Source organism: Suricata suricatta, chromosome 7, assembly GCF_006229205.1.
Source record: "Suricata suricatta isolate VVHF042 chromosome 7, meerkat_22Aug2017_6uvM2_HiC, whole genome shotgun sequence".
Classification (NCBI taxonomy): domain Eukaryota; kingdom Metazoa; phylum Chordata; class Mammalia; order Carnivora; family Herpestidae; genus Suricata; species Suricata suricatta.
Window position 1 is genome coordinate 18,661,560 of NC_043706.1, and position 22,490 is coordinate 18,684,049.

At 38.3% G+C, this 22,490-nt stretch overlaps 1 protein-coding gene across 1 annotated transcript in view; it reads left to right on the plus strand.

Annotated features, from left to right (window-relative positions):
- The window catches only part of OFCC1 (orofacial cleft 1 candidate 1), a 284,782-nt gene extending 269,160 nt beyond the window's left edge, over window positions 1–15,622 (plus strand). The window contains 2 exon segments of the mRNA XM_029943141.1: window positions 15,058–15,264; window positions 15,605–15,622. Of these exon segments, the coding sequence (XP_029799001.1) occupies window positions 15,058–15,264; window positions 15,605–15,622 (225 nt within the window).
- The last annotated feature ends 6,868 nt before the right edge of the window (window positions 15,623–22,490 follow it).

Below are 22,490 nucleotides of genomic sequence, written 5' to 3' on the forward strand. Positions count from 1 at the left end.
ACAGCGCGAGCAGGGGAGGGTCAGAGAGAGAGGGAGACACAGAATCCGAAACAGCCTCCAGGTTCTGAGCTAGCTGTCAGCACAGAGCCCATCGCGGTGCTTGAACCCATGAACCGCGAGATCATGACCTGAGCCGAAGCCGGAAGCCAGACGCTTAACTGACTGAGCCACCCAGGCGCCCCCGATGTCCTACTCTTTACTAACCACTCATCCATTTGCCAGTCTCACGTCAGGTTAACCAAGTAAACAAGGAAAACTAGATGGTGCTGCATGTCACCACACGCCACCTGAAATAAATAGTTCACAAATTTCACTGCTCCATTCTATTGATATACAGGAGATGCTGACTTTCTATCTGCTGTGTAGCCAGTAGAACTTCATAGCAGATGAGTTTCATGGTCAATTTTAACTAAGTTTTAACTAATATTTTAACTATTTCCAACAAATAAAATATGTTGGAAATATTTATCTCCTCTAGACTTTTAAGTGAGAAATGTGTGATAATCATTGTCCTGTCATCCAAGGCTTTCTTGAATTTCTGGCTCCTAAAGTGGGAACATCAATGGATTACGTTTATATATCTTGGGATTGTTCTCTTTCAGATTATAGCAAAGTTGAAAAAAATAGTTCTGTTAAAAAATAAGCTGATCATGATTTGCTGATCTCTACAAACTTGAGAAAGTGATAACACTGACTTAGGAAAAGTAATAGCTCTCAATCTTGGATTTCTTATGTATTCTCATCCTAATGCACATTATCACTCTAATATTTTACTATATTTCAGAGATTGAAATTCTCTAGAAATGGCTGAGCTCAATAGCTCCATTTAACTACTGAGGACAGTAAGAAATCAAGAATTTCTCCCAAATGATAAGAATACAAATCAAGGGGCACCTGGGTGCCTCAATTGATTAAGCTTTTGACTTCGGCTCAGGTCAGGATCTCACAGTTTGTGAGTCCGAACCCCACACTGGGCTCTCTGCTGTCAGCACTGAGCCTGCTTCAGATCCTCTGTCTCCCTCTCTCTCTGCCACTCCCCACTAGGCCACTCATGTTCTCTATTTCTCAAAAATAAACAAACAGTAAAAAAGAATACAAACCTAGAATTTTCTTCTTAAGCCTACTAGAGAAGACTACTTTCCAGAGGTAAGAGAGGATGTAAAGCAAAAAAGATAGACAAAATCAATGGTTTATTAATATTTAAAATAAACACTAAAATGATATTATCTATGTTTACAGATTTTGTGACCACATGGCATAATCAAACAATCCAAAAGCTTGCATTTTTAAAGTGCCTGGGTGACTCAGTCAGTTAAGCATCTGACTCTTGGTTTCGGCTCAGGTCTCATGGTTTCATGGGTTTGAGCCCCACATCGGGCTCTGTGCCGGAGGTTCAGAATCTGCTTGTGACCCTCTCTCCCTCTCTCTCTGCTCTTCACCCACTCTCACTGTCTCTGTCTCTCTCAAGGAAAATAAAAGAAAACAAATTAATTGGTCTAAGAAAAGAAATGAAGGGAAACATTTGTTCAATATTTCCTTATTTACTTTTTAAAATTTTTTTACTGTAAACTCAAATTAGGGAACCCCAGTAAGATAAATAACAAATAAACATGTATAAAATTTTGTATTGCTGGTAGGGTCAATCTCTTAGAAATAGAAACCAGTTTCTATTAGCCACATTAATAATTCTAAGCATTCTGTGTCATGGAACAGGCAATTGTAGCATAAATGCACTGATAGTCTAAGTTTCTATAATGCAGTGACTCTTCAATCTTATGTGAGTGTCATCTTCAACAGGACGTGTTTTCCACCTCTAAAAAGGGGTTGATGTAAAATTTACTTAAGGACAAAAAGATAAGAAAACAAAATATATAAGTCACAGACCTGGAAGATGCCTTAGAAATTATTGAATCCAATTTCTCATTTTATGGATAAGGAAACGGAGACCCAGAGTTCACTGGTGACTGAGGCAGGGAACAATATAGGTACTCTGTTTCCCTGAGCATTATTCTTCACCAAGGTAAACAAGCAAGGAGATGGGATACTTCTTTACAGCCAATCCTCTCCAAACAACTGTTCCCCATCATTCATTTTCAATAATAAAAAGCACAGATATAACTATTTAATACATATGATTTAAAATAAATATAATTTCCTAGCTTCATTGAAGCTAGGGCACTTTGGCAACAATATTTTCTACATGCTTCACAGTTTTGTTGTTTTTGTCTCTGCTTGTACGTTGCATATATTGGTTGTCAAGTTTTTCTTTCTTTTTTTTTTTTTTAATGTGTCTTTATTTTTGAGAGAGAGCAAGCACAAGCAGGAAGGGGCAGAGAGAGAGGGAGACACAAAATTCAAAGCAGGCTCCATCCAGGCCCCAAGCTGTCAGCACACAGCCCGATGCGGGGCTCGAACTCACAAACTGCGAGGTCATGACCTGAGCTGAAGTTGGATGTTTAACCAACTGAACCACCCAGGCGCCCCCATGCTTCAGAGTTTTAAAGTGTGTCCATTAGGGGCACCTGCATGGCTCAGTCAGTTAAGCATCAGACTCCATTTCAGCTCAGATCATGAGCTCACAGTTTGGGAGTTTGAGTCCCGGATCGCGCTCCACACTGAACGTGGAGACTGCTTGAGATTCTCTGTCTTCCCAGCTCAGATGTGAACTCTTTCCCTGCCTCTCTCTCTCAAAAAAAAAAAAAATCATTAAAAATAAAATAAAATAAAATAAAATTAGTGTCCTTTAAGGACAGAGTGGAGACTGAGTATAAAAGTCTGGGTTCTGGGGTCGGAGGTCCTTAGAGCCGTACTTTGGTCTACTGCTTACTAATTCATCCCAGGTAAGTTAGTTGACCTCCCCCTGCTCACACCTCATTTTCTGTACCTGAGATTTAGGATAATAATCACCACCTAGGTTTATAACGAGGATTAAATGCAATAATTCATGTAAAGTGGAATGTGTGAGTTTCCTGGGACTGTCACTTCAAAGTGCCACACAGGAATCTATTGTCTCACACTCTGGGGGCTCGAAGTCCAAGGTTAAGGTGTTGGCTGTGTTGATTCCTTTTGACAGTTTTGAGGAAGGATCTGTTCCATGCCTCTCTCCTGGATTCCAGCAGCTTTCTGGTCATCTTTGGCATTCTTTGGCTTCTAGAACAACCACCTGAGTGTCTGCCTTCATATTTATGTGGTATTCTCTCTGTGTGTTCACATCTGCCTCCATGTTCAAGTTCCCCCTTCCCCTTTTTAAAAATAATTTTTAAATGTTTATTTATATTTGAAAGAGAGAGGGGTGGGGAGGCAGAGAGAGACAGAGACGGAATCTGAATTAGGCTCCAGGCTCTGAGCTGTCAGCACAGAGCTCAACCTGGGAATCTAACTCATGAGCTGAGCTGAAGTTGGACTCTTAACCTACTGAGCCACCTAGGTGCCCAAATTCCCTGTTCTTTTAAAGACACAGTTATACTGGGTTAGGGTTTATGCTACTGACCTCATATTGATGGACTGCAAAGGCTATTCCCAAATAAGTTCACAGTCAAAGGTACTGGGATTTAAGACTTCAATATAATTTAAGGGAACATAATTCAATCCATAGCATTTTCCCCATCCTGTGTCAGCCAGAGTGATTTCTTCTATAATGTATCACAGAGATTACTCTCTGTTCACAAATGCTCAATGGTTTCTCAATCCAATTAGCATAAAAGCCGTCATTCTTTAGTGGTCTACACAACCCTGAAGACTTGGCTTCTCGCCTCAGACTCCGCCATTCTGATCATACTTCCTATTTCTCCCTTTGCTCACTTTGTTTCAGTTCTTTTGGTTTCTTTGCTTTTTCTCGAACATAAGGCAAGTGTACTTTCCTCACAGCCACTGTACTTGCTATTCCTTCGTACTACACTATTTTCCCAATTACATTCATGATTGACACACCTTCCCTTCATTCACATAGATTCAACTGTCTCCTTCTCAGAGAGGCTTTCCCTCAGTGAGATAAAAGCTCTGAGTATAAAAAAAAAATAGCAAGAGTAGCCCTCCTTCCCCACCCCACCCTGCTGCCCCATCCCTTACCCTGTTTCCTTTTTCTCCATAGCATTTGTGATACATTCAGTTATGTACTGTATGTTTCTCTCCCTTGGAATGCCATTTGAAGTAGAGCAAGGACTTTGTCTTACTGGTTCAGTTCCACGTTTCCATATTGCCCTGGTAGGAGGTAGGTTTGAGTGGAAGTTTGAATGAATGAACTAATGAATAAAGGTGCTTTGAACAGAGCCTTCTATAGAATGAGTTCTAAATAAGTATTCTTTATAATTCTTATACTTAATTGATCTTTCCTCAAGTAGTTCCTGCTATGACCAATTTTCAATATGCTGTTTTCCTTCTTTCTTTAATTCTGCCCTGGAAAATTCATGCTCCTGGAGAACTACATTTAAAAAAAGGTGTGGGGGGGGCGGCGTGGGGACAGTGGGTAAGCATGATGATGAAATCAGGAAACAGACAGAAATCTCGTGAAATCTCAAAAGGAGTTAATATTCTGGGAACTGAGACTCATTAAAAGTCACTAAACTAGAAGTTTGGTTGAAAAGTGAATGCCAATTTCTCCCATTCTTTTATTTTTCAAGACAATAGTCTTATCTTCCATATAGCCTTTCTCTTCCTTCTAAATCTTAGCCTTGGGGAGATTTCCAGAATGAGCCATCTATTTCCATCACTTCCAGATATGATTTATGCCTCGGCAAATCTTTTAGAATTTTTAATCTCTCGTAGGGCATTTAAAACTTCTTAGTTGTGGGCCACATGGGTAACTTAATCAGTTAAGCACCCGACTCTTGATTTTGGCTCTCAGGTCATGATCTCACTGTCATGAGATTGAGCCCTTAGGTGGGCTCGACACGGAGTTTTGACGCTGCTGGGGATTCTCACTCTCCCTCTCTCTGCCCTTCCCCTGCTCACACACACTGTCTCAAAATCAATAAACTTAAAAATAATCTTCATTGTAAATGGGAAATACCTACATTTGTGTCTCACTTCCCTTACTAAATTGTAAATTTCGTGGAGCCACAGATAATATAATTTAACCTGTATATCTCACAACATCTGGCTTGAATGAGGGACTCAAAAATGTTTTTGAATAATGAAAAATGACCTAGTTTTAAAGCATAAATGACACATACTGATTTCCTTTATAATCATGAAAAATAACTGGGAAACTGCCTGGTCCTATAAGAGGAAAGTATTAAATTAAATACAGTTTTTTTTAAGGCCATTAAACCATGATTAGTCCAATCAAAATAGTGTTTCTTTACTTGTTGGGCTGTTTAATAAGGCAATTAATTATCATTTAATGCATTTAGCTTTGGAGTAAAGGTTTATATGCGTGCAAAGGGGTATTGTTCTAGGAGGGTTAGGACATAGGCACTCTGGCTTGTGGGTGGAGTAGGCGGAGGAGATGATAAGAGCAGCTGAAAAAACCTCAGTCAGTTAGGAAATAAGGAATTACAACTTGCATTGTGGGAAGCTGGTGGAGAGTTCACCTGAGTGGTCTTTGTACTTTTTTTTTAATGACATACAAGAGCTGTTGTTTTGCATATCCATGCTGGAGCTGGCCAAAATGAATCCATTTCAGGAGCTTCAAAGAGCTAAACAGGCAAGTTTAGGCATGGCAAATGACAAAACAAAAACACAGTGACTTCAACACTGAATCAACTCCAATCACTTAATTCATGTAATGTTCCTTCAACAAATATATATGTAGGACCCCTTATGAGCCAGGCTCTCTTCCCTTTTCCCACAAAGCTTAAATTCGTGTGCAGGAAGACAAGAAACAAGTAAATTTATAGTATGGTTGCTAGTAACACTTTTAGTAAGTGTTGTGTTGAAAATAAGGCATAGGGTATGGCCGAGAATGCAAATGATATTTCATATAGAGGGAGGTCAAAGGAGATGCACTGATAAGGTGACATTTGAGTAGCATTTTAAAGGAATGGAGTGCTAGTGGGTGTCTGGGGAAGATTCACGCAACAGCCATTGCAAAAACTCATGCAGAAGCACGCTCAAAGTATTTGGTAAGTTCACCCTTGCCACTTCCAATTCTCCTCCCTAGATTTTCAGCCAGCTTATACTCCCTAAGTTTTAGAGAGAGAGAGAGAAAAGAATGGTTAGCTTATAATGTTATAAGAAACATTATAATCTGTATGGTTTTGTTCATTTTAGTTAATGCAAAAATATTTGAGCAACTAAACTTTGGGGTTATGTATCCCAAATATAAATAAAACACTCACACATAGGAACGTATACATACACATAGAGACATCTTCTCCCTCTGTCTTTTGCTTGCCTTATGCTTCGGTATTTTTCTACCATTAGAGCAAATTAAACTAAAAGTATGGGATAAGAACTAAGTCTGAGTCACCAGTATGGTGATGGTGATTACAGATGAGTATTTCCGGATAGCTCATCTGTAAACATCAAAGCAAAGGTGGGTGCTGGTTGAATAATATTTTAGAAAGAAAGAGGAAGTGAGCTTCCTATTATGGACACCTGAAGCTCATTTTATCAATGATTTAGTGACTTAGTTAGATTTTGATGGGTCTGAGTAAATTTCAGCCGGGTCTATATATCTCAATGAAAGTCTGCTATCTGGAAAGGAAAAAAAAAATGTAGTCAGATTTCTTTCCTTCTGATAATCAGACTAAAACTGGCTTTCTTAACAAAGTCAGTTCAATTATTTTTTCTTTGTTTTTTTGTTTTTTTGGGGTTTTTTTTTGGACCAGGAACTAAAACATTAGATCACAGAGATAAATAAACTTTTAATTTTATGGGTTTTTTTTTCTTTTTCTTTCTGGAATTCAAGGGAAGAAACAGAGGCTCCTTTTAAATTGGAAGATCTGGGTATATTGCACAGTTCTTTGGCCACAGTTTATATATTTTGTACAATCTGACTGTAAAATTAATTTTTTTTCATTCTGAGAGTGAGAGAGTGAAACACATGAATGGAAAATACTGCTAGCCTGTCAGTAAGATTGCCTTCCATTTCAACAAATGCATTTGCCACCTGTAAGATTTATCTCCAAAAGCAGTGGGCGACTGGAGCAAAGTTTTGTTTTTTCCCTTCCCTTTCCCCTTTTGTCATCTTTTGAATCTCATCTCCACTCCTGATCTCAGATTTGTAGTGAAATGTGTTCACCTTATAGTCCTCTCTTCCTATGTGTAGCTAGTGCTTCCCATGCGTGGTGAAAGGCAAGGGCAGCGGGGGGATGGGGCCTGGAGGTGGGGGAAGGGTGAGGGGGATTAGGCCAGGGGGATTCCCCATGCTCCTATGCCTCTGAACAAATCCGTAGTTTCACATGTAGGTGCATTGGTGCTATTATCAACATTTGCACACATATGTACAAAAACCTTGGGAATACTGCTAAGACCTGTGACTTGCATGAAAGGACCTGTATGTAACTTTTTCTTTCATTTATTTCTATCCCCAAGACCTTTGAAAACCGTTATAACCAGAAGTTCTTTGTGGTCTCCTAGTGTGTTTCTGAAAAATTTTGCAGCAGTGCTATGAAAAGCACACATTTCTGCTGACAGATACAAGATCTAAACTTGAGGGGGGTTATTAAAATCAGAGATATTCACAACAGCAAAACAGATCATAGAATGTGTATAAAGGCACACATAGGTATACATTAGCTTTCCCAAACTGCATAATTTCTACCTAAATTAAGCACAGGTAATTTTACTTAGAAGTGTGGCTTTCTGGCAATGCAACATAGTTTATTACCTTTCTCTAAATTGATTCAAATTTACTTAAGTGCTTGTTCTTTATTCCTAATGGTTATGTTAAAGAAAGAAACAACAAAGGCATAATCCTCTCACTTACCTAATTTATTTGTAGGTAATCTTGTATTAATTTTTCCCTTTTATTTCAAAGCAATACACAAAACGCAGAAATATGCAAAGTGGCTGAGCTATATAGTCTGCACAGAAATAAAAATACCTTGATGAAAATTGAAAACATTATCAACTGTGTAGTATTTGCTTCCAAAACTTCCGATATTATCTCAGCTTTTAGTGTTTAAGCCAAGGTCATAGGTGAGATTCTTATGTGAGCCAAGTATGTCTCTGTCCAGAAAGTGGGAACTATCGGTGAATCAAGGAAAAATATAAATCCATTTTTATATTTAGAAAACCAAACCAATTCCTGCCATACCTTTTCCATCTGTGAATAAGAGTTACTATTGTTGACTAGACCCAAATCTTTGAAATGTTGACTTTTTTAAAAATTTGCACTGGAATATATGATATTGTGAATCTTCAATTTGCATTCGTTGATTTTAAAGAAAGATTTATTGCTTTCTAAGATGACTTTAAGCACCCATCTTACTGAGACCTAGTTTTAGGGATGTATTCCCTCCCAAAGAAATGGTGAATAAAAGCACCAACATCAAGACTCAATGTATTTGGAGTTCTAAGCTTTAGACACACAAGACACCAAGCAGATCATCCAGTATGACCTAATTTCCTGACCCTGGTTCCCTCTTGCCGACTTTCCACACTTGTAAATAGAGTGCAAATTCCAGCGAGGAAAGAAAAGAAATCCCAAGAGCTGGTCTGTTAAAAATGTATCTATGCAGTAAATCTATGTACCACTGGGTAATTATAATAACATAAACAAATCCACTATAAGGACATTCACATCAGACCTAATTTCATGCTGAACTATTATAATGCAATTAACAGCCTCATAGTCCAATTTTAATTAAGCTCTGTTGTGAAATATGCAGCATTTGAACCTGTTCCCGCCTGTTTCGTCTATCATTGAATTACCGCCCTTAACTTGTTTTTCTGCTGAACGACGAATTTCATTTAAGGATTACTGCTTGCGGGTCTGGCATTTTGTAGGTTCTTCTAAGCTTCTGTGCGTCCTGGTCGAGCCCCCCAGAGGAGTCCTTCCTGGGCTGGCCTGGAAATGAAGGAACAGAGTTGATTGGTTTTATGAAAGAGATTTCAGGTGACAGAAGAGTTCACTTGCGGAGCTACCTTCAGAGTCAGTAGCGCACAGTAGCTGTCTTCTGGCCTCTCATTTGGCAGAAATACTGAGTGAACTCCAATTTTCCAGGGATCTTATTCAGACTGCCAAATAGTTTAACCATGCCTCACCAGGAAATGGAAAACAAATGAATCTATAGAAAAAGCAGTTTATAGAAAAATCATATCCTGCTTCCTTCCTCTTATTCCTCACCTACCCTAGGCAAGAATGTCTAGGTTGTCTGGTATTTGCCTGAACAAATCTTTCCCTTCCTCTATGTGGATTGCCTTCATGGTCTGAAATAAAACGAAATGAGAAATATTATACGTGAGTATTTATCAACTACCAGAAGTCAGTTTGCTGTGAAGCTTGTTAGTCAACAGCTAGTTTTAAAGAAATAGAGTGAAAAGTCAAAGAAAACACCATAACTGAGAATCACTTTCCCCCACGTCGATTATTCAGGCATAACCCAAATGACCAAAGAAAAATCAAATGGTGACTTCCTCATCACTCCTCACTTCTGTGTCCATCCTCGGAACTGTCTTTCTTCAGATTTAGTTCCTGTTATAAAAATCCATTTTCTTCTTTTTTTTTTTTCTTCTTCTTCTTCTTCTTTTTTTTTTTTTTTACCTTGCCCTACTTTCTCAACCCTAGGGAGGATTTTAAGAAGGTTTCAAAGCTAAGCATCCCCAACTGCTCCAGGCTGTCTTCAGTTGTAAGTCAGAATATAAAGCAATTACCCGTAGGGTAGGATGTGTTCACGGCCAATGGGATAATGTTCAATGTATCAGCAGGTAACCGAAAATATTCTCTTCCTCGTGAACATCTGGTTCAGATTCTTAACCATTTCTAGTGAGGTTTTATGGGTCTCTTTCCCCACTTCTGCTGTGCTCTGCCTTCTTTTCCGTAAAGAGGTGTGTACCCATACAGCAAAATAATAAGGTTTAACTTGATCCACGTACTTTGCTGTTGATAGGTATTTGATCATCCTATCTTAAGACCCGCTAGCTAGAAATCCTGGAAACAACTCCAATTGCTTTAGTATTACAACTTTATGGGCCGAAAGAGGGGAGAAAAACACACCCCGGTATCTTTTCTAGTTAATCTTCAATTCAAAGAACCTCGAGAAAATTCCGTGGGGTATAGTAGACTTCATGTCTGCAGTAATTTTGATGCTGCCTCTGTGCCTGTTTTTCAAGATGACCTACACAACACCCTTTTTGAGTCAAGAAGGGTGTTTACAAAGTTCCCATGCAGGAAGGAAAAAACAAAAACAAAAACAAAAAACAAAAAACAAAACCCAAAAACCCAAACAAAAACAAACTTCCCTCGGATTCTTCCAGGTGAGCACTTAACTTAAGGTCAAACTCAGCGTCCGGAATCATGTTCAGACACATCCCCATTCTGCAGCCACACACGAACGCACAGAGATAGTAGTGTATTATGTGATCAAATGTTTTACACGTGGCGTAATCCGAGGTGCACGGGCTTTAGAGTCAGACCAATCTGAGTTCACATATCAGAGCGACCTGATTACTGTAGGGGTCTCAGGGAGCTACTGTGTTCTACCTCTTTTCCCCATCTGAGCTGTTTGAGAAAATTAAGGAAACACAGGAACCAGACCAAAGGCCATGAACATGTCAGCCTCATTACGGATAAAGCCATTTGGAAGATAGGGCTCTAGGTTAGCTGCCAAGTGGGCTTGTTAATTCATCACCTCATAAGGAAGGAGACTCGACAACAGACAGAGCTGGAATGCAAGGTCATGCTCAGGAGAGAGAGGCTCCTCTTGTTAAAACTAGACTATGGACAGGCAGAGAATATGGGTACTTCCTAGAGGCAGCTTGGCTGTAACCTAACGAGAGGGAAAGGGCAGGGGGCTCTTCTGATTTCTTGTTCCAAGTTCACCAGGGAGAGAATCAGTAAAGCTGTGAGAGAAGCCTGGAGTGTAAGTGATGTGAATAAGGATAATGACTAAGGATTCTCTCTGAGTAAATATCATCACCTCACTGTGTCTCCAGACCAGCTGTTTGACATTTCTGAGCTTTGGTTTCCGAATCTATAAAGGGAATTAATATACCAACTTGGTAGACTTGTAACATTAGGTAAAAATATACATATAAATGTGTGTATGTGTGTGTGGTGTGTGTTAATTGCCCACATTGAGACCTGCCACTAAAGATAGCTGACTTACTTTCAAGTCCACCTACCTCGTTCTTGCTTCCTAGACACTTAGGTTAAAGATGTCTCTGGGCAGCGGGCAGGTTATGCTCTCTTCCCTAGGATTAGAAATGGTTAAAAAGGAGAGGACGAAGGAAGTGCATCATCAAAGTGAATAAAAACTATTTAAAAAATCTCCTCGGCACGTTTTCCTGCCCAAATCTTGAAGATCACTTACCTTTAGAGATGAGTCAGCTTCCAAAGTAGGAGCTGCTGCTTTGCAGACAAATGTGGACTCCTTCATAGCCTTTGGACAGACAAACGGTGTCCAGGGCCTCTGCACAGGTTAGTTTTATATTGCGTTTCCAAGATGGGGAGGCTCACATTGCTATCAAAGCTCCCATATCACCAGTACTTTGTGGAATGAACAGAGGGCTGTCTAGGTCTCTGGGACATGGCACGTTTCTTCCCATCTCATTCTTTGTATTCTGCTTTTCCTGAAGCTCAATATTTTACATCCAGAGGCTAGGAAACAGCAGTGAATGGCTGCCTTTAAAGAAGAGAAGGAGAGATGTCTGTAATACCTGGCCTGGAGCTGTGTTGGAAGGGTTAGGAGGCCTCAGTTCTGAACCTGCACAGACTTCTTGGGGGCCTGAAGGGCAGCCTGTCATGGTTGTCTCCTGATTTACCTTGGGGATGTGTGCTGTCACTTAACCATCCTCACCAGGCTACCATGCACTTTAGAAATGAATTATCGGAGCGCCTGGGTTGCTCAATAGGTTAAGTGTCCAACTTCTGTTCGGGTCATGATGTCATGGTTCATAGGTTTAAGCCCCACGTCGGGCTCTGTGCTGACAGCTCAGAGCCTGGAGCCTGCTTTGGATGTTGTATCTCCTTGCTCTCTGACCCGCCCCTGCTCATGCTGTCTCTCTCTCTCTGTCTCTCTCTCTCAAAATTAAACATTAAAAAAAAGAATGAATTATAAAAATTGACTTATGTTTCCATAGTTGCTACCATAGTTCCATAAATTTCTCCTTTTGAGATATTCAATGAACTGATTATTGTCCCTCCCCAAACCTGCACTGCCTGTTCACACACGGTGGTCCCATTTCAGTGGGGTCACTGGCCAGTGGGGTCTCATGCTTTGCTTGTTGCCCCCTTTGAGGTGTGTCTTTCATTCACAGCTTATATCTACTTAGTGACCAAACTCTGGGGAGTCTACCTCAGGCAAAGAAATCATGGACTCTGTCTCCAATCCAAATGCCATGACCCAAGAGCCGGGTCTCAACAGTTATTTTGGGTGGATGAGCTCCAATCTCTGGTCCTTCTGGTCTACCTTCACAATGCTCCCAGCTCTATTACTCTAAAATACAAGTCAAATCAGGCCTCTCCTCTGTTCAAAAACCTCCCCTCCCTATGAATTTCAATAAAAATATCTTAGCACAGCATCTGACAGCTTTGCAATTGTGGATGATGTTTCCAGCCTCATATCCTGTTCCTCACACCCCTGCTAGAATCTAATCCATGGCACCATTCATCGGCCCTTGAGTCCAATGTGCACGTTTGCATACCACTACCATTAGGACTACTGCTTCTTTACCAGAAACATCTATAGTACTTTTCATACCTACCAAAGCCCTGGAGGGTTTTGAGAAACAATTCACGTCTCACCTCCTCCGTAAGATTCCTTCTGTGTACTCATCACAGTTAAAGTTGAGTTAAATGTATGCTTACTGTGAATTCTTGCTAGCTTTATTTAGCTCCTGAAGCATGTTTAGATTTTCTCAGAAACCTAAGATAGAATGCCTCCTCAGTAAACTTCTGTTTCTAATTATAGTAGACCTTGATCTTTTCTCATTCAAGCCATTTTAAGACATTTACCACTTCTGTACCTGTTCATCGAGATTTCAATCTTACCTTTTTAGTTTCAAAGAAAAAAGAATCATTGGCTGGAATCTTGGGAGTTTATTGCCAATTATAGACTTGAAGTAAAGAGTAATTGGCCAGAACTTTCTTTCATTTTGTTAAATCTTTACATATTTCTGAGGGTTTAAAGTATTTGTAAATCATTTTAGGAGGAGTTCTCTTTGGAGCACATGTTTGATATGGACTTTCTGCAAAACAGAAAAAGCCATTGAGGAAAGAAATACATTGACTACTTTCCTCTATCTACTTCTGAAGCTACTGGCATCTGCAGATATGAAAATTGGAAATTATAGAAAGTATCTGGGGCACCTGGATGGCTCGGTGGGTTGAGCGTCCGACTTCAGCTCAGGTCATTATCTCACCATTTGTGGGTTTGAGCCCCGCATCGGGCTTTGTGCTGACAGCCCAGAGCCTGGAGCCTGCTTGAGTCTGTGTCTCCCTCTCTCTCTCTGCCCACCCCCAGATCATGCGTTGTCTTTCTCTGTCTCAAAAATAAATAAACATTAAAAATAAATAAATAAGTAAGTAAAAAGAAAGCATTTAGATAGCTAAATGGGTATAGGAGATGATAACAGAAATATCTGGATACTAGAATGGTTATTGGCCACAAACAAACTTTAGAGTGGTATAGTCTCATCTTCATCACCAATATTTTAAGGTTCTTTTTTTAAATAATAGTTTCTTGTCAAATTGGTTTCCATATAACACCCAGTGCTTCTCCCCACAGGTGCCCCCCACCATGACCATTACCTCCCCCTCCCCCTTCAGTCCATGGTTCGTCTCCAGTATTCAGTAGTCTCCCTTGATCTTTGTCCCTCACTCTTCTCCACTCTCTTTCCCCCTTCCTCTCCCCATGGTCCCCTGCCAGGTCTCTCCTGTTAGACCTATGAGTGCAAACATATGGTATCTATCTTCTCTGCCTGACGTATTTCGCTTAGCATGACATCCTCAAGGTCCATCCACTTTCCTACAAATGGCCATATGTCATTCTTTCTCATTGCCATGTAGTACTCCATTGTGTATATATACCACATCTTCTTGATCCACTCATCAGGTGATGGACATTTAGGCTCTTTCCATGATTTGGCTATTGTAGAAAATGCCGCCATAAGGTTCTTAAATTTATTTTGAGAGAGAGATTGGTGGACAGAGAGAGGAGAGAGAATCCCAAGCAGGCTCTGCACTGTCGGAGCAGAGACTGATAAGGGCTTGAACTCAACAAACTTCAAGTTCATGCCCTGAGCTGAAGTCACCCAGGCGCCCCTTCATCACCAGTATTTCACACAAGCAATAAAATAGTGTCTTTTCCACTTATTCATAATTCAGTTAATATTAAAGAAGGCCCCACAGGTATCAGAAAATAGAATTGTTACCTGAGAAATCCTACCAGAAAAAAAGTCCAGTAAGTTTAACGTTGAGGTTGTTACAAAGGAAAAATAGTAGGTTAATGTACAAAGTAGGCAAAAATCCCGCCCTGTGCAGTTCAGAAAAACGCATCTTTAATTTATCTGGTCTGCTGTTTTGATGATGTAGAGACTTAGCATTGAGCACAGTGAGAACAAGGAAAAATGAGCAAGGATTTCTTTCGGATGAGAATGCACGAACACCCATTTGTAACACCATTAGCAAGCATTTTTTTAAAATCAACATTGTCATTGTTACATCCTGCTTGATCTTCCTACTTTGGGTTAATATGGGAGCCAATTACAGCTTCATCTGTTTAGAATTAACTTTATGGAGCACACACCGGGGATTTGCCTATCTTCACTATTTAGATATACGTCATAAAAGGATGCATGGAATGGAGTGCAGGCAATGCAGAAGGCAGAGACTTTCAGATTTATTGTAAAATCATTTAAAATTGGTTATGCTCTCGCCAGAAGTTAATTAATTTTTTTCTCTTCTTTTCTGGGGCTGGGGGGGCGGTTCGGGGGGGGTCTGTGTCTCACTAGGTGGCAGTGTATGATTATATCTGGAAAAACCATGGCTTCAAGTCCAGGATCTCCAGCTGTGACCTCCAAAAGCAAAATGAAATTTCTGTGTCTGCACTTGGTCCAGGGGATATTACTTCTCATGTATCTATATACACCGTTTATCCCAGTGGATTCCGAGAGCTACACCGCCATTTTCTCAGACTCCCCAGTGGTGCCCTTGTTGAGGTACGTACATATGAAAATATGTTAATGCAAATGCTGTGTATGTTTAGTGCATGAATGTGTGTGTGTGTGTGTGTGTGTGTGTGTGTGTGTGTGTGTGTGTTTATACTTGATGTCAAGGGCTTCAAAATTACTTTGCAAGTCTATTGTAATTAATGTTCTTTTCTAACACCACAAATAGACTTGAAGATCTATTTTAGTGTTTTCCTTTAGAAATAAAGGTACTATGTAAGAAATAAACTGTTTCTGCACATAGCTTTGTGGGAGAGAGATGGAAACAAATCAAGTGAATTCAGGATTCAGCCTGTGATAACTTTGACTCAGCATTTGTAAACATCAGCAGGTTGATAAAGAAGTCTGAGTCCAGGGACACTTCAATTTCTTAGAAAGTACATCGTTCCTTGCTTAAATTCTTTCACACAGAATGAATGAGATGGTGGCATTTCATACTATTTCCATGTGAAAATTGTTAAAACATAAAGTCCTGCCCCTAAATTTTCAAAAATGTTCAAGTAGCACTCAGCAAAGATCTTGAAGCCATGTTTTCTCTGTAAAAAGTCTTTAGGTGAGCTGAGTTTAGTTTAAAAAAGACATCTCTCACATTGCGCCACATTCTTAAAATCCGAATTTCATGGCACATTTAAACCTGAGGCTCAGTCCTAGTTACATCAGGGTTATTGAATTCTGAAGTCTGAAAGAATGTTATTTCCCATTACATGGTGGAGATAAAGGGTACTGGAGAAGGAAAATTTAGATACATTTCATGACTGATTCCCTGGGCATGTTGGCATGCAAATCAGTTAACAGTATCACACCATTAATTGGTAAGAATTTGCAGAAGATTTCTGTTCCCACCACCCTTTTCCTATGGACTTTAGCCATTGTTTTTATTTTAACATTGATGAAAGTCTGTCCTCATAAAATTCCTTTGAATATAACCCTGAGGACGTTTCATGTGGGTTGGAGAGCAGTCTTGCAGCTAGAGAACTCGTGTTGGGATAGTAATCCCAACCCAAGACAGCATTTGGGTCCTTGAGCGACTCACATAGAGACTCTACTTGGGAAAAGCACAGACGTGCCACACTGGATTCTTGATCCCTTCACCTCCTCCCTCCCTTACTGAGGCGGGAAAGGACAGAACTGTGCAAATTAGAGTAAAGCAACTGGTAGAGAAATTCTGAATGTATCTTTTAGAATTCTTTGTGGATGGGTCAAGGGCTGCTATATGGCCCTTTTTAGACTTCTGAAACATTTGCTTTGGAAATCTCCTTATAGAGTAAAACTGCCCTGATTTAATTGTTTTTTGTTGTTTTGCTTTTTGTTTTCGTTTTTTCATTTTTTTGCTTGTTTTTAATTTGCACAGGCACGTGCTTAGATATATGCATACACCACGCACTAAGCCACCTTGCGGCAGCTTACAGGTCTTGGGACCTGCGTTGGAAGCCCCTGCCTGAGGTGGCCTGTTCTCACCAGCAGAGCAATTATCAGGTCCTCTTGATTCACTCACTCCTGCATTTGCTCCAGAGCCTTGCCTTCGTCACTCCCCACTACCCTTTGCCTACATTCTTATCTGTAAAACTGGGTTAATGTATACTTTCACCACCTGCCTCATAGAGTTGGGGCAGATGAATGGAATCACATCTGCAAAGTATTTTTAGCTCTTTTTATATATAAAAAAAAGTAAAATAAAGATTCCAAAGTATTATGGATGATGAAACCTTAAATTCATTCAACTTGTCAACATGTTTTTCCAAGTACTAATAGTAACATTATGCTAAAAATGATACCACTTCTGGAAGGATTGAATTGCGAGGAATTTGGGCTCATGGGAGGCATGAAGGCTCATGGACACATTTGACTTGCTCGGCCTATGCTTTGCCACTGTTGCATTATGTAATGATAATAGTAGAATGACATTGGCAATGTAAAAGTCCACCCCACCATTTCTGAACCTGTGTCCCACAGAGATTCTAGCAAATACTCAACCAGCTCTCCCCTTTTTGCAGATCCCAGGAAACACACAAGGTCCTGCTTACCCGTGGGCCTGCAGTCTAGACATTCCCCACTTATTTCTTCATGCTTTGCTTTACTTGATTTTTGCTCTCTGAAATCTATTGAAACCCATTCCAAACTTGCACCGTCTCTAACACTGATCACAGATACTAGATTTTGTTTAGCTTTTCTCAACTTGTTTCCAGTATGAAATTTCGTCTTCTAAGAAGACTGGAACTGTCAAAGAGTACAAGTTGTAGAGCAACTTGGATATTAGACAAATTTTCTTTCAGCCACATGTCTGGCTACTTGACAATCATCTTAGTTTCTTCCTTATGTCTCTTGACCCTTACCAGGTTACTGCCAAGTGTATTATTGGCCTTTTGAGCTATAAAGTGTGGATTTGGAGGGCATTTGAGACTGGTCTTTTGTAACCTCAGTGATAAATGAAATTAGTGTATTTTTTCCCCAAAGATGTGTGCATTGAAAAGAAATTTCAAAAATTAACATCTAGATAGATTATACTTTCTGGATTAAAGAAAAATCTATTTGACTTTTAAAAATTATGGTTTATAAGTAGTCACCTACTCAGATTAAAGTTAACTGCTACCTATCTCTATACTGAGTGTGTTATTGATGCCCTAGGAAATCCACTAAATAGCATTGACTTCCTGGATGTCAAATGGTTCTCCATGGTTGGTAAGCGGGCACCATGATATTCTTTCCATGAATGCCCACATTATGTGGATTGAGAGAACTTATACTTAGGAAATGACTTAGACCCACTTAGAAATACCTGTGAGATCCAAGCGGCATTTTTAAATGGATACTCTGGTATGAGAAGAAAAAGGCAGCTGTATCTTAGTCTAATTTAGTTACAAATCTAGATGTGGCAAAAAACACAAAATAAAAATGGATGAAATTTTGCCTTGGTCTTATAGTCTGAACATGATTCTCAATGGTTTTATGGTGGTTTTTAAATAGAATTTCTAGTTCTGTAAGTTCCTTTTGCATTTACCACAGCTCTAACTGTGTGACAAGAGTGATTTCAAAGCCTCTTTTTATTGTGATATGAAATATAGGTCAAATGTTAACCTTTTTTCCCCCTCAATAACATCTTAGCAATTTGGGTTTGAACACATTATCTTCAAGATTTTATTTTTATGGAAAGCCATGTTTTTGGAACAGACTGGGTTCTCCACTAAAGAGGTCAGATTTCACATTCTGAAATAGAAGTTCTATTACTAACGATCTTTGCTATGGATTTGTGTTCACCATCTTGTTTTTCATCCAGGCCTATCCCCCATGGGAACATGCTCTTACTGTGTTCTACATATTTTGCTTTAAAAAGTAAAGAGCCCCCCCGCCCCACTTGTGGAGTAGGTCATTGCTCTGTCTGTCGGTGAGCACATCTCTTTAATTCTGTTTTTATCAGCTCCTCTGAGCTCAGTGACCCCTTGGACTCCCACAGATCAATGCTTCATCTCTATTCCATAGGTAGGCTATCTTGGGTGTGCATTTTTTTTAAAGCACAAAGTTACTTTAAAGTTTTTAGTGCTGCAAAGCCCAGAAATCCAGGCAAGGCTAGTCCAGATTCATCAAGTCACAAATAAGCTTCCTGATCCCAGGGTATCCGTCGCAATTAAGAAAGTCCTCGGAGCATTGGTTTGGGTGGAATGGGAAAAAGATTTTTTTTTGTCATTAGAGGCAGTGTCGCCCGGTGGTCTGAGCGGAGAAGTGGGAGTCAGGAACTCAGCGATCTCACAGAGGCTCTGTGAGACCCAGATGAGCGGCTTCAGGCAAGTCTCTGGGCCTCAGGAGGACGGGCTCACCTACTTTGAATCTCCCTTCTGAAGAGCTCCTTACCCAGGGCCAGGAGATACACAGCAGGAAGCCTGATTCCTCTTCTGCAAAATGAGAATATTAATACTTGCCTAAATAACACATTAACCAATTAGTGATTGTTAAGTGCTCTGCTGATAGAAAGCAGCAGGAGAAGAAAGGCAAAAATGAAAAATGGAAACACAATTTTGTTACTAGATGGGTTTTACTTGGCTCTGGGCTTTTCTTCTGCTCCTGGAGTTCAGTTACCACACAGTTAGTTCGAAGAGCAGATGTGAGACTGGCCCTCAGCTTTGTTAGTCTCAATGAGTCAGCAGATGAAGCTGACTGTCCCCTGCAAATCAATATGAGGCTTTGAATAAGCAGAGTGTGTGTGTGTGTGTGTGTGTGTGTGTGTGTGTGTGTGTGGCGGGAGGGGATGCACTTGAATTTGGTCCTTGAATCAGTAAAATGCAGGGGGGAACAACTTTCAAATAACTGAGACTTTTCAGTTTTAACTCATATTTTCCTATCTTTCAGGAAAGACTATAATGAATTTTACAACTCCCACATCCATCACCTACAACGACCAATTTGTAGAGTGTATGAGAGAGAGAAATATATGCACTAATCTGGAATAGAAATCAATAGGAAACTACAGACAATGACGGGGTCTCTGGAATATATTCATTAAATGTATAAATTGTTCATGATAGCTTTCGTTTTCAGGGTCAATTTCTTCCGTCCACATTTTTCTTTTGTTGAAAGGCATTGTACATGGGAAGGGGGGAGAAAGCAACATTTGTGTGGTCTCTTGTTTTTATTATGTACAGTTTTAGATTCACCTAAAGAAAATATTAAAATTAATTTTTTCATGCAAATAGGAGAAAGTCATGATTTCATTCCCTAAATTTGGACCACTTTACAATTTTTTGCACAGCATCTGTATAAAAAGATGCAGTGAGTCCTTTGGGCACATTTGCTTATGTGACAATATTGAAAATATACATGAAAATGAAATAGTAATAGCAATACTTATAGCATAAAATATTATTAAATATGTCAAGGACTTTTTTTCTGGTTTTCAGATTCAAACTCAACAGTTTCCACTTCTTTTATTTTATTTTTTTAAATAGGGTCTGGATATTTGTCTTTTTCTTTCTCCAAGAAAGACTGGCTATTTTTGTAAATAGGGTCATCATTTTGTAGCATCTAAAACTTAGACGCTATGATAAGAAACATACTAAAAAAGAATCAGAATGTAAGAGCAAAGAGGAAATCAATAATCAGATTAGTATTAGAATATAATATTACTTATAAGATATTTTCCTGTCCTAATTCATTATTACTAAAATGTCTTAAGTAGACACATTTACTAATCTTTTCAATATATAAAAATTATATTATTTGAAAAATGTGATAAAAATATTATTGCCATATGTGTGTGTCAAAATAAATGATTTTATTTGTCCATAATATTTGGGTCAGTATAAGTTGCTAGGATATTTTTTGTTTTTCATAAAACTAAACTAGACAATTCTCACATCAGGCTTAATTTACCATATATATATATATATATAATTATTGGTTACCTGAAGAGAAAAAATAACATTTTTTAAAAAAATTAGCATGTCATAATTTTTAAATAAATACTAGAATTTTCAATACAATAGATTACTGATACAGTAAATTTGTAAGAAGCTATTTCAAAATAAGGCCAAAATGTTAACTTTTTGTGACTAAATTAATGTTAGTGTAACCACATTTGGTTTCCATAGAAAATCATGAAGAACTGCTTTGGTTCTATTTATTTATATCAAGATGATATTTAGAAACATTTTAGAGATTCTACAGGTTTATTTCTAAAATAACCACTCTTGCCCTAATTTATAAAATATTAAATTTCCCTATACATTCCTTATACTCATAATTTGAGACCCTCATTTATTAACAATTTCTGGTTTTTACAGACCTCATATTATTTGTGTATATAAGAAAAACATGATCAAATACATATTTCTGAAAATACTTACATATAAAATTATTTTCAGTATCTTTGATCTCCTTTGAGTCTTCAAACTATTAGAACTTATGAAAGCCATTGAAAATATTTATTTTATTATTATATTCATATATTTATCAGAAATAATGCATACCCATCTGACATGCTGGAGAAAAAAATTCCTATGATTCTAAGTCATAAGAAATATTTTAAAACACATATTAAGTATAAAGAATCAGTGCTTAAAATAAACCTTAACATATTAATTAATACATTGGTTAAATATCTAATATAAATATTAGAAAGAGGAAGAATTAAATCTTTATGGCATAGTTGGTAACAATAGAATATTTTACCTTCCATAAAAATATATTCCCTTTTACTTTTCAATATTTTTCTCCCTAATTCACCTGGATTTTAAGAATGATACCTTGAAGGGGGAAAAATGAAAAAAAAAAACTGTGCTTTTCTTTATTTATAAATCCTGTTCTATGTTTGGGAAAAAAATTGAGTTTTGCATTAACAATACATTTTAAATCCATTCAGACAAAAATCAGTGATTGAGAAGAGAATTTTTAGAATATACCATGATACTAATAATCAATGATTTTTATCTTGACTCCATTCGATAAGGCTAATTCTAATTACTTAAAAAGTTTAAGATAATCCACTCATGAAGAAAAAACTCCAAGAAGTCAACATCATTATGTTTTCTTTTTCTATATACAGAAATATTATAAAAATATTTTGGTGCATCATGTAATGGTGTCAATATTAACCTAACAACTATCTACAAATGTTCTGATGTTTTAATCTATAAGAATGCATAGCTACATAAGAATTGCGATTTCTCCTAAATAGCTTATGCAACAAATTCTTCTCTAATTCCCTGAAACAATTATTTGATGATCATATGCTAAAACGGTGTGAAAGAAACGTGGCATAGTGTCAGTTATTTTTACATATTTGTATTCAATAAATTATTTTTAATCTCACATTTTCTAAACACTGATATAAAATCATATAAGCTTGTTTTATGTGCAAAATCACATACAGTATGGTGAATGACACTTAAAAGAAATGAAACAGTAACAGTAGCTTATTTTCTGAAGCAATTCTGACACTAATGCTAAATTACAACTTGGAAACATCTAGCATTTTTACCTTTATGAGAAAAGGCTTTTTACATATTTAACATAATTCCAGGGAAAATAAACTGGAATTATGTATAAAGGTATGTACACTGTAAGCAAAGGGCATTTATATTCCCCTGTAGAATACTTACAATGATTTTATTGCCATTTTGTGTCATTTTCTAAAGGATATAAAATACAGCCTGTAAACAAACTAGACTTTAGATTTAAGGTGACACCTGCTTCTTCAGAAGCTATATTCAGATGTTTAATCTTAAGAA